This window comes from Rhinoraja longicauda, chromosome 18 (assembly GCF_053455715.1).
Source record: "Rhinoraja longicauda isolate Sanriku21f chromosome 18, sRhiLon1.1, whole genome shotgun sequence".
Classification (NCBI taxonomy): domain Eukaryota; kingdom Metazoa; phylum Chordata; class Chondrichthyes; order Rajiformes; family Arhynchobatidae; genus Rhinoraja; species Rhinoraja longicauda.
Window position 1 is genome coordinate 15,422,420 of NC_135970.1, and position 12,656 is coordinate 15,435,075.

A 12,656-nucleotide genomic window follows, 5' to 3' on the forward strand; every position below is an offset into this window, starting at 1 on the left:
TGGGGAAGTGCTTCCCGGAAAAACAACATCCTGGTAAATGGATTGTAGAAACTTGTCATGACTTCCAACATGTCCCAATGCTGGGCCTTCTACCATGACCCTCCCTTTACCAGCTACCCTCCCCCCCCTCCCCACTGCTACAGTCAGAGGAAGGGTGTCCCAACCTGAAGCGTCACCTACTCATGTTCTCCAGAGATGCTGCCTGACCCACTGAGTTACTCCAGCACTTTGTGTCCTTTATTAACATAATAAGCTGTGGTAACCCTTCAACTTTAATTCTGATGAAGGTCATTCAAGACAAACTGTTGCAGATTTGCACTATAAGAGAAAATGCTTGAAATACTTGGCAGGTCAGGCAACATCTGTGAAGAGAGCAAAAGCATAAACATTTTGGGTCAATGACCGATCATCAATTGGAGATTCCTAGATCTAATGTGGGCTTAAATGGATGTGAAATAGTCCGGTCCATTGGCTGCGTGTTTTCACTTTCCATTCTATTTCTGCAAAAGCTATTCAGTGAATATACGAGTCTGGCCCAAACTTGATGCCATGCTTGTGTTGCCATGCCAACAGTGTCCCCGGTGAATGTGTTTTGTATGTTTGGGGGGCAGCGGGTGGAGGCAGTGATAATCTGGTGTCAGACCACAAAAGCATTGCACAAACAGTACATGAGAAATATTGAGCATGCAAAACACATCCCATGGCATGAACACATTCTACACCCACACTGTCCCCTTTGTACACATCAATGACATCAATGTAATGAAGAGATGTATCACGTACATGGACAGGATAGGTTTGGAGGAATATGGGGGGGGAAAACAGGCAGGCAGGACGAGTGTAGATGGAGCATGTTGGTCAGCATGGACAAGTTGGGCCGAAGGGCCTGTTTCCACGCTGTATGACTCTACAACTATATGACTCTATCAATGCATTGTGCTGGAAGTGCTTCAACACATGCATCGGGGCGATGCGGTACAAAATGACAGATTTGCTTTTTTTTCCCAACCAAGACAGTGTTTAATACATTGGCAGAGCAAAGACAACATTCCATTCCAATAGCTGATGGTTGCTGGGTTAGACAAGGACTTTGAACATTGCCACAGAGTACACGGAAGAGAACAGCAAAAGCCAATTTGACAGGTGGCCGGCTCGTTGGCGAGACTGCACAGTGTAAAGGAGGCACGACTGTGAACAACTGCCTGGGAGAGCAGAGGGAGCAGCATTACTTTCCAACTATTTGCAGACATCTGAAAAAAGCTACTTTCATTTACAAGGAAACTATGTTTTTCAAAGTACAAAATCAACTGCCACTTGGAGAAGCATGAGGTAATGGGGGACACCAGCACGAGTGTGTTGGAGGGAAATCGTGTCTGAGTTCTTTGATGAAGTGGATGGCACGGTGGTGCAGCAGTCGAGTTGCTGCCTTACAGCACCAGAGAGCCAGGTTCAATCCTGACGATGGGTGCAGTCTGATTGGAGTTTGTACATTCTTCCTGTGACCACGTGGGTTTTCTCCGGGTGCTCTGGTTTCCTCCCATATTACAAAGATGTGCTGGTTTGTAGGTTAATTGTCTTCTGTAAAATTGTCCCTAGTGTGTTGGATAGAATTAGCGCACGGGCGATCGTTGGTCGACGCGGACTCGGTGGGCTGACGGGCCTGTTTCCACGCTCTATCTCTAAACTAAACTAATGGAGGATCATTGAAGGTAGTGCATGCTCATTCAGAAAATAGATAGGTATTAAAGAGATATCATAGATGCAAAAGGTATTAAAGAGACATTGGTAACTTAAGTATATAATTATACCAGGGCTAGAATTCAGAGAGAAGTGATGGTTATATTTTCATCTGACTGAAAAAAAGTATGAAGTAGAGTTGCCCAAAAATTGTTTGTAGATGCAGACTGGTACTAAGTCTTCTTGTTATGAATGAACAAAGTAGACTTGGGTTTAGGGAGTACTGTTTGAAGTTTACATGATACAGAACTTGGTGCCACAGAAAGTCATAAGCAGGGTAGAAGGAGAGTTTGGCTGCCATGGGCTGATTGTGAATGATGTAACCATGTAACAAATACAATTAATGTTGGCACATTAAATGTGCACTGTTAAACAAACAGAATGGGGAGATGGTATAATCTAATTGATGCTACTTCAAGCTGACGCAAGCAGGATAGCTGAGGAACATGTTATGAATGTCTATATGCTGGAGCAATTAAGAAAGGGTTTGAATATTTGGCTTTGTAAATAATGAAGCCAAATGCAAAAACAGAGATGTTATGCTAAAGTGGAGAACAAACATTAGCAGGGACTGCCTGGGTGGTCTATGCTTTGTAAATCTTCACAAACCATTGGCTTGGCTGCTGCTGGAGGAAGATGTACAACTCTGGGCACTGCACTTCAGGAATGATGTTGTGGTCTAACAAGCTGATGTGGTTTACTAGCAGAGAGAATGGAGAAATAGGGTTTAGATAGGAATTAAGAGTAAAGTTGAAGGGGAGCCCAAATCAAGGTGTTCAAAATGACGAGTGACTTGTAAATTTATAAAGGCCAGAAAATAATCGTCAGCAGAGGTGAGAAGAGAAATATTCCACATGGAGAGCGTTGAGATACGGAATAGACTAATGGGGATACAAGTAGTGTAGGAAGAAACTGAGATGATGGTTTATTTCGAAGATAGGCACAAAGTGCTGGAGTAACTCAGCGGGTCAGGCAGCATCTCTGGAAAAAAAGGATGGGTGACGTTTCGGGTCTGAACCCTTCTTCAGACTCAGAATACAAGTAAATTCCATAAGACCTTTTGAAAGTAAAATTATATATCATTTGAAGATGACTAATTGGCAGCGTTACGGCAAGTGGCTGGAGTATGGGATTAACTGAAATACTTTTTCAAAGAATCATCATAAACTTCACAAGCTGTATGGCTTCCACTAAACTGTCACACATGATTTCAAATCTTCATGCTTCTCTGAAGGAAATTGTGGGTTGTGTTTTCCATATAATGGACACACACACACACACACACACCATCACTCACACAACATTTCCAGTATAGCACTGCTGAAGATCCAAGAGAAGATAAATCCACCCGGCATTGACAGTGAAGCAAACCCTCCATTTGCTTTATCTGTATATTAGTACAACAGCATACAGTTTTACACTAAAACAAAAGCTAAAAACCCTCTCACAAATGAAGCTTACAATGCAACACCGGTATAGAAAGTAGCACAACTGCATTCTATGATGGGTGTCGTACAGAAAGTTAGGATAACATATCCAATGCATCAGCCAGCATCTTCAGTTCATCCTTCAGACCGTCCAATGACTTCTTGATTTTCTGTGGATTGTCCAATACTTCCATTGTCTTGGTAAATGGGTCGTATTTCACTGAAAAGGGCCGCTTAATACTAGCAGCGTATTTTCTATAAATACAAAAGCCACAATTCCGACAGAGATTACGATCAGCACAAATGTTTTTATTCAGCACATTAACTATGCAGTGTATTAACCACAACAAAAATCCCATAAACTTTTCCAGAATATTCCAGAACTGTGAGAAAAGAAAAACACATAAAATTTGACCAATAAAATTGTAGGGCAAACTATGTTTGAATAATTGTCTAGTTTGGTTTATTATTAACACGTGTAACGAGTGAAAAGCTTTTTGTTGTGTGTTATCCAGTCAGTGGAAAGTTTCAATGAGGAATATAAGAGTTAATGCAAAAGCAGCATCAGGCTTACTTAAAGATGAGGGGTCTATTCAACTAAAGTACTAGAAGAGAGCTGCAGTTCACTAGGTTCAAGCGCTGCAGACCAGCCATAGCGAGCGATAAATGTTAGCAGAGAGTTAAGCAACGGGTCGGCACGGTGGCGCAGTGGTAGAGTTGCTGCCTTACAGAGCCAGAGACCTGGGTTTGATCCTGACTACGCGTGCTGTCTGTACGGAGTTTGTACGTTCTCCCCAAGGCCACAAGTTTTTCTCTAGGACCTCCAGTTTCCTCCCACACTCCAGACTTAAGAACAGCTTCTTCCCCACTGCTATCTGACTCCTGATTCAATCACCTCTACCAAACCCATTTTCTAGAGGTGCTGCTAGTCCTTTAAACTCAACTTCATTCCATTATTCTGTTATTGTGCTTTATCTTTTTTTGGCATAATTTTAGATTTTTTGGCACTAAACTCTTGCACCATTTTGTTGTTTTGCTCTCATCATTGTATATATTGTTTCATTTATTATTACTCTCTGTGTACTGTTGACTCTGTGAGCATCCTGGTGCAGATGACAATAAATCTGAATCTGAATCTGAATCTGAATCTGAACTGCCCGTATTAAGTCATTTGATCTCCCCTTTACAGAGATATTCTCTTTGTTCCATCCATCTCTGTTTACTGAAAACTAACTTGCTTCCGCACTCTCCCACATCTAATGAAGGGTTCTGGAATTGAAATCTTTACTGTTTCTCTTTCCACAGATGCTACCTGACCTGCTGAATGTTTCCAGCATTTTCTGTTTGGATTACAGTAGGTAGGGAGTTTAAAATCAACCAAATAAATCTGAATGTAAAAAAGGGATTATCCTCCTATAACAGTGGGGAGCAAACTAATGAATTGTTGTAAAACCAGACCTGGTAGTTCAGGGAATGAAACCTCCCACCCTGTGCAGCTTATACATGACTTTGGATCCAAAATATCTGGTTGAATAATTTTCTTCGTATTTGAGGACATAATTAGAGATGGACAATACATATCCTTCAAATTGATAAAAGAAGTGACAACCCAGAAGCATGAAGTAGATGATTTGCCATGGTTACCATGCCATGATTTGCCACGGTTTCCTAATTATACTTTTGGTCACCATGTTATAGGAAAAATATTGTCAAGTTGGTGCACATAGGATTTATGAGGATGTTGCCACGAATCAAGGGTCTGAGCTACAGGGAGAGGTTAAGCAGGCTCGGACTTTATTCCTTGGAGCGCAGGAGGATGAGAGGTGATCTTGTAGAGATGTACAAAATCATGAGGGTTTTGGGGTGTGTGATTTGAATGCCTATTTAATGCTTCTATTGTTGGACTGTGTTTTGGGGGGTTTTTGGGGTTGTGTAATTTGGGTGCCTGTTTAGTGCTTTTATTGTTGGACTGTGGGTGATCATTGTTGGACTGTGGGTGATTGAATTAACATTTTGTTCAAGATGGCCGCGCCGTTGTGTTTGGCTGCCTGCCACTGTATGTTTCTTTTTTTTTTCCTAGTCAGATGTGCAGCACTTTGGTCAACGTGGGTTGTTTTTAAATGTGCTATACAAATAAATTGACTTGACTTGACTTGACTTGACATGAGAGGAATAGATCGGGTAAATGCACAGAGGCGTTTGCCCAGAGTAGGGGAATCGAAAACAAGAGGACATAGGTTTAAGGAGATAGAGGAAAGACTTAACAAAAACCTGAGGGGTAACTTTTTTAGGGTGGTAGGTGTAAGAAACGAGCTGCCGGAGGTGGTAGTCGAGGCAGGAACTATCGCAATGTTTAAGAAATATATGGATAGGTACATGGATAGGATACAGTTTGAGGGAGATGTTCCAAATGCAGGCAGGTGGGACTAGTGTAGAAGGGACATGTTGGCCGGCATGGGCAAGTTGCACTGAAGGCCCTGGTTCCACACTGTATGACTCTATGACTTTAGGTCTATCCTCTCCACTAGAAAAACAAATCTTCAGCCACTGATGTGACATTGAAAGGAGCCAGGATTGTTGGCACCATACTGGTTTCAGATTTGGAATGTGCTATGCCAAGCTAATCCACTACATTTCCCCCCAAATAATGTGGAAAACTGCCCAGGTATGTCCTGGCTATGAAACACTGCACACATCCACTTCTCGCCCATCATTGATTGTGGTTTCAAGTTGCATAGTTGAGTTCTGCTTGGAACCATGTCTCACTACAACTTTGGTCCAATCTGGGAAAGAGATGAATGTAACAAATGAGGTGAGGATGACAGCTCGCGACATCAATGCAGCCTTTGATTAACAAGCAATCCTAGGGGCTGGGTGGTAAAGTCAATTGACATCAAGGATAAATTCTCCACACCAAATCAAACTTGGCACAAGGGAGATGGTTGTGGGGATTGGAGGACAGGAAAGTTCAGTGCAATGGCAATCTCAGGGAGTAGAGACTGTATGCATCTTGCCAATAATTGACATTACTACCCCTGAATTTCCCACCCTTGACATCCTTAGCATTACTGTTGTCTAGAAATTAAACAGGTCCAAACATATTCATACTGTGCAGGAAGGAACTGCAGATGCTCGTTTAGACTGAAGAGAGATACAAAGTGCTAGATACAAACATTTAGACAGGTGCATGGAGAGGATAGGTTTAGAGGGATATGGGACAAATGCAGGCAGGTGGGACTAGTGCAGAATGAGCATGTTGATCAGTGTGGGCAAGTAGGGCTGAAGGCCCTGTTTCGTTGCTGTACGACTCTATGACACTATGGGATGATACAGTCTGCTTAATTGGTACCTCATACATCATCTCAAACATTCCTTCCCTTCAGCATTGATGCACAGTAATCCTTGTGTAGGAAGGAATTGCGGATGCTGATTTAAAGCTAAGTTAGACACAAAAAGCTGGAGTAACTCAGTGGGACAGGCAGCATCTCTGGAGAGAAGGAAAGGGTGACGTTTCGGGTCGAGACCCTTCTTTTTACCAACAGCAAGATAAACTGCAGATATCCCTGTCAGACATCAGTTCGACATGGAAATATAGTGCAATTTCTTCAATGTTACCACATTTATGGTACCTACTGATATCAGTGTCAGAAGGACTGTGGCTGTTCTAGAAGATGGCTTGCCAGTACCATAGTTGTGGATGGGAACGGAACGCTGACCTTGGCAATGAAGTCAGACACAAAGTGCTGGCATAACTCAACAGGTCAGGCAGCATCTCTGGAGAAAAAGGATGGGTGACGTTGTGGGTCAGGACCATTCTTCCAATCAATTAAGTTACATTTTATAAATGAATTATAAAAAGGTTACCATTCAGTCAAGGCCCAATATTTCCACACTTTCTTTTTTATTTGATAGCAACGAGGATCAGAAATATGGGCCTTGTTTTCTGATCCAGGAGTGATGAGACTAGTTAACCCCCAACTGCATCTTGCATCTTATCCCAGGAGGGAAAGAGAAGGACTGCAAATCTCCTTTGTCGTCATACCACCTCTTATCTCTGGGTTGTAAATGATGAAATCAAGGAACCAGAGATATCCAATACGGAATGATAATTGCAACATAACACAAATAATAAAATAATTTGTATCTTATTACATGAGGGTTCAGCTCGAAAAATCATTTCTGGTGTCGTATGAATGCGTTGATGGAAGCCATCTTGAATCTTTGACAGACTTAATGCAACTGGATATCTTTCAGAATCACTTCAGAGAGAGAAATTCAGAGAGGCCCGGCAGCACCCTAGGGCTCAATTAGATCGAGCGCCACTCCAAGTGACTGGGTGCGTGGAAGAGACGCACGGAGTGGCAGAGCAGCAATGGCGAACATCACCTGGCCAGGATCACCTGTGCAATTCCGACCCAGTGCTGCTCCCAGGACAACAGGCCTTTATGGCCAAGTTAAGATTCTAACATCTTTTTAAAAATATTTTGGACTTTGAGAGGGCAGCACAGTGGCACAGCAGCAGAGTTGCTGCCTTACAGCGCCAGACACCCGGGTTTGATCCTGACTACGGGTGCTGTCTTCATGGAGTTTGTATGTTCTCCCTGTGACAGCGTGGGTTTTCTCCGGGTGCTCTGGTTTCCTCCCACACTCCAATGACGTACAGGTTTGTAGGTTAATTGGCTTCGGTAAAATTGTAAATTGTCCCTGGTGTGTAGGATAGTGTTAATGTATGGGATCGTGGTCGGCGCGGATTCGATGGGCCAAAGGGCCTGTTCACGCTGCATCTCTAAACTAAAAAAGTAAAAGTACAAGATGGTGCCTAAAACATGGTGAGTCTTGTGTACAGACTCAGTGTGGTCTACTATCTTATACTTTTATACTTAGTATGAATGTGCCTAATGTATAGTAGGATTGTCAATGAAATGTATGGAAAAAAATAATTTAATTATACTCAGGTATACATGACAATGAGGTACCATTGAACCATTGAAATTCCAAGTCAGTCATGTCTTACTGAGGACCACAGGTAAGGATGGCAGATTTCCCTCCTCATTGGTAAACCAGCTGGATCTTTCCATTTTTGAAGTTTCCCTGGTGAGCCATTGTATTCTGAAATCTCATAGCCACTTTCATTTATCAAAGCTGCCTTCTTGTTCCAGAACAAAACACAAAGTGCTGGGGGAACTCAGTGGGTTAGGTAGTACCTGTGGAGGATATGTACAGGTGACGTTTCGGATCAGGACCCTTCTGCAGACTGATTGTATTATGGGGGAGAAAGCCAGAAGAGAGATGGGGACGGGACAAAGTCTGTCACATGATAGGTGAATACAGGTGAAGAGAGGTAGACTGGAGGATGGGTGGACAAAGGCTAGAGATGGAAAGGAGACAAAAGGGAGTCAGATAAGGAGAAGGGGAGTGAAATGTGAAGATAGAGGGAGGGGCATAGGTGGAATTTTTAAGGCAGAGATTGACAGATTCGTGATTAGTGAGGGTATCAGGAGTTATGGGGGAGAAGGCAGGAGAATGGGGTTGAGAGGGAAAGATAGATCGGCTATGATTAAATGGGCCGAATGGCCTTATTCTGCTCCTGGAATTTATGAGCATGTTCCGTGGGTCACTGAGCCTACAGTGCGTGGGTTCCTGCATTACCTATGATGCATTTGACAATAGTTTCTTACCTCAGTTTGTCTTTAGCGTCATTGAAAGTTTCAGATACAAAATACACCGGCTGGTACGTCTGATCTTGATAGGGCTGGATAGATGCTGCCACAGGATCGAACTCCCGTAGCTCAGGATCACCGGAGAGGGCATGCTGTGTACAAATCATTCAGTGTCAGTGTCTGGCGAAAATCATTAGACTTAGAAACATAGAAAATAGGTGCAGGAGTTGGCCATTCGGCCCTTCGAGCCTGCACCGCCATTCAATATGATCACGGCTGATCATCCAAAGTCAGTATCCCGTTCCTGCTTTTTCCCCATATCCCTTGATTCCCTTGGCCCTCAGAGCTAAATCTAACTCTCTCTTGAAAACTTTAGAGATACAGCGCGGAAAAAGGCCCATCGCCCCGCTCACCTGAGATCACCTCGTACACTAGCACTATCGTAAGCACCAGGGACAATTTACAATTTACAGAAGCTAATTAACCTACAAACCTGCACGTATTTGGAGTGTGGGAGGAAATTGAAGCGCCAAGAGAAAGCCCATGCTGTCACAGGGAGAAAGAAATAACTCCGTACACACAGCACCCACAGTCAAGATGGAACTCGGGTCACTGGCGCAGTCAGGCAGCAACTCTACCACTGCACCACTGTATCTTTTCATCCTGAACTCTGAGCGGGCATTTGGTCATGCGAGCCTCACTTAGAGAGGAACAGGGTTTCCTCGCCCCACCACACCGCCACCCCAATGCCCCACACCTCCCACTTTGCTCTCAACCTCTGAATGTGGGAATCAGGGGCAGCAGGTACTGCCCTTCTCCAGCCCAAGGTGCTGCCTGTGTGGCGAGGGAGGTCTAATTCTGACCAGGTACCCTGGTCAGTCTGAAGACTGTCTGCTGGTCGCTGAAAATCACATTATTCTTTCAGGAGAGACGGGGTCAAAAGCAGACGGTAACCAGAAACCGGAAAAACAATTTCACCAAAGAAGATCTCTCTGTAAATTGAAGAGAGTAATCTGGGATAAATCAAGACATTTATAATCCACATTTTTCACTTACAGTGAGTTCCCCGTAGGACGAGAGCAGGCCAGCACCATACGCTTTAACTTCTCCATTTTGCTTGCATAGTCCAAACTCCACAGTGAACCAGTAAAGCTGCAAGAGGCAGATTCCAGAAAACAATTACCCTGCTTTTCCCAATTTGAGACAATTAAAGTAAGTTTGGGAAGTTGTCTGTCAATTTACTTTTTCCATTAAACCATTTCAAAACGCTACATGATTTTCACGTAGGCATGTACGTGGTAAAACTCACCGTGGAAAGCTTTTCAATTTCCTCTTCCGTGGCTCCTAGTGAGGCAAGGCCAATGTTCTGAGGAGATAAAGGGTTAGACGATAATCACTGACCAAGTCACTTAATTAGCAGTGCAGGCACAATCCACTGAGTGATTTATTTTTTTCCCTTTACTGTTCAAAAGTTATTTTAATCCCACAGTTGGTCTCTCTTCAGGCCTAGCGAGCCTTTCCCCCTATCCAGATTACAAAACCCTCGTCCAGAGTTAGTGGGGGTTTTGAACGACCAAGGTTCCCATGCAAATCATAGATCATCTGAAGAAGGATCCCAAACCGAAACGTCACCTATTCTTTTTCTCTAGAGTTGCTGCCTGACCCACTTAGTTACTCCAACACTTTGTGTCTATCTCTTAAACCAGCGTCTGCAGTTCCTTCCTATCACCGAAAGAGGCCACTTTGCCACTATGTTTGTGCCAGCTGATTGGCGCCCCACTCCACCCATTCCGCATTGCCCAATAATTCTCCTTGCTTGTAAAACTGCCCTGATTCCTTTTCGGGAGTTATTACTGAATTTACTTGCAACTCCCTTTCAGATAGTGATGCCAGGTTATGGCAACTCACTGCATTACAAAAAAAATCACCTTTATTCACCTTTGAATCTTCTGGCAGTTAATTTTGTGTCCTGTGGTTACTGAACATTCTGCCATTGAAAATAGTTTCCTCATTGTTTCTCAATCAAAACTCTGAATTACTTTGAAAACATTTTACAATTCTCTTGGCTTACGGTGCTCTAGAATGATAAATTCTTTGGATTCTTTTCATGCTGCTCGTCTGTTTAGTTAAGAGATACAGCGTGGAAACAGGCCCTTCGGCCCACCGAGTCCACGCCGACCAGCAATCACCCCGTACACTAGCGCTATCCTACACACTAGAGCCAATTTATAATTTTTACCGAAGCCACTTAACCTACAAACCTGTACGTCTTTGGAATGTGGGAGGAAACCGGCACATTCGGAGAAAACCCACTTGGTCACTTGGTTGTGAATCTGTGGAATTCTCTGCCTCAGAGGGCAGTGGAGGCCAATTCTCTGAATACATTCAAGAGAGAGCTAGATAGAGCTCTTAAGGATAGCGGAGTCAGGGGGTATGGGGAGAAGGCAGGAACGGGGTACTGATTGAGAATGATCAGCCATTCACATTGAATGGCGGTGCTGGCTCGAAGGGCCGAATGGCCTTCTCCTGCACCTATTTTCTATTGTCTATTGTCTATTGTCACGGGGAGAATGCGTAAACTCCAGACATACAGTACCCGTAGTCAGGATCGAACCTAGGTCGCTGGCACTGCAAGGCAGCAACTCTACCGCTGCGCCACCGTGCCGCCCATTGTGTACCATGTTCTGTGGAGTATATATTCACAGTAAAGGAAGGTGGAAGTACCTGAGAGAATTGTGCAAATATCTTGTCAGCCAGGATTGGCACATGTCCCAGTAGCTCATGACAACAGTCCCTAAATGTGAACAGAAAGAAAATTAATTTCATCCAGCGGGATCTTTCCCGCAAGAGCCATATTCTGTGAAAAGCCAAAAGAAGTCCATTATACCTTCAAGAGACACAAAAAACTGCACATGAAGGAATCTTGAGCAAAACACAAAGTGGCGAAGGAACTCAGCGGGTCAAGCGGCTTCCGTTGAAGAAATTGACGGACAACGTTTTGGGTCGAGACCCTTCTTCATACTGAAACATCATCTGTCTATTCCCTTCCTCCCAGATGCTGCCTGACCTGCTGAGTTTCTCCAGCACTTTGTGTTTTGATACATTTTACTTCCATCTTGGCCAATATTTCAACAAAGGCCAGATCTTCATGACCATGCTCTTTCTCTTCACCAAATCCTCCTCCGATGCTGATTTCAAGTCGTTTATTGTCCATATGCTCAAGTACAGTGAGGTATCTGTACAATGGAAATCTTGTTTACATCACAGCCATACACACTCAAAATTAAGCTTTAAAATGTCAACACATGAGTATCCAAGTGGGTTCCAGCATGTTGTCTGCACAATGGTGCAAAAAGGGCTCTCCAATACACCATTTTGATGCATATTTGAGGTAGGAAATGGTGTCACTGATTTCATATGCCGTTCAGATGTTAAATAAAGGACAACTTTTCAGTTGTGTGTCCTAAAAATAAATCCCTTCAAACCTGTTTATTGACTATTGATTGGTTATTCAGGGAGTTGGCAGGATGAGTAGAGCCCAAGATTTCCATGTATTTATTGCATGTTAAATTCCAGCAGAGGGGATTTAGTTTAAAGATACAGCATGGAAACCATCCCTTTGGCCCACCAAGTTCACGCCAGCCATTAATCACCTGTTCATGCTTGTGCTATGTTATCCTACTTTCTCATCCACTCCTTATACATTAAAGGCAAGTCACAGAGTCCAATGAATCGACAAATCCCCAAGTCTTTGGGATGTGGGAGGAAACCGGAGCACTCAGAGGAAAGCCACACATTCATAGTGAGAACGTGCAAACTCCACACAGTCAGC

The 12,656-nt window shown here is 43.5% G+C and overlaps 1 protein-coding gene across 2 annotated transcripts in view; it reads right to left on the bottom strand.

The window, feature by feature from the left end:
• Nucleotides 1-1,075: 1,075 nt before the first annotated feature.
• The window catches only part of th (tyrosine hydroxylase), a 56,361-nt gene continuing 44,780 nt past the window's right edge, over nt 1,076-12,656 (bottom strand). For both annotated transcript variants that reach the window (XM_078414766.1, XM_078414765.1), the window contains 5 exons: nt 11,549-11,618; nt 10,134-10,190; nt 9,881-9,976; nt 8,843-8,976; nt 1,076-3,419 (listed from right to left, as the gene is read on the bottom strand). In XM_078414766.1, the coding sequence (XP_078270892.1) occupies nt 3,260-3,419; nt 8,843-8,976; nt 9,881-9,976; nt 10,134-10,190; nt 11,549-11,618 (517 nt within the window). In that variant the 3' untranslated portion in view covers nt 1,076-3,259. The remainder of the gene's footprint in view (nt 3,420-8,842; nt 8,977-9,880; nt 9,977-10,133; nt 10,191-11,548; nt 11,619-12,656) is intronic.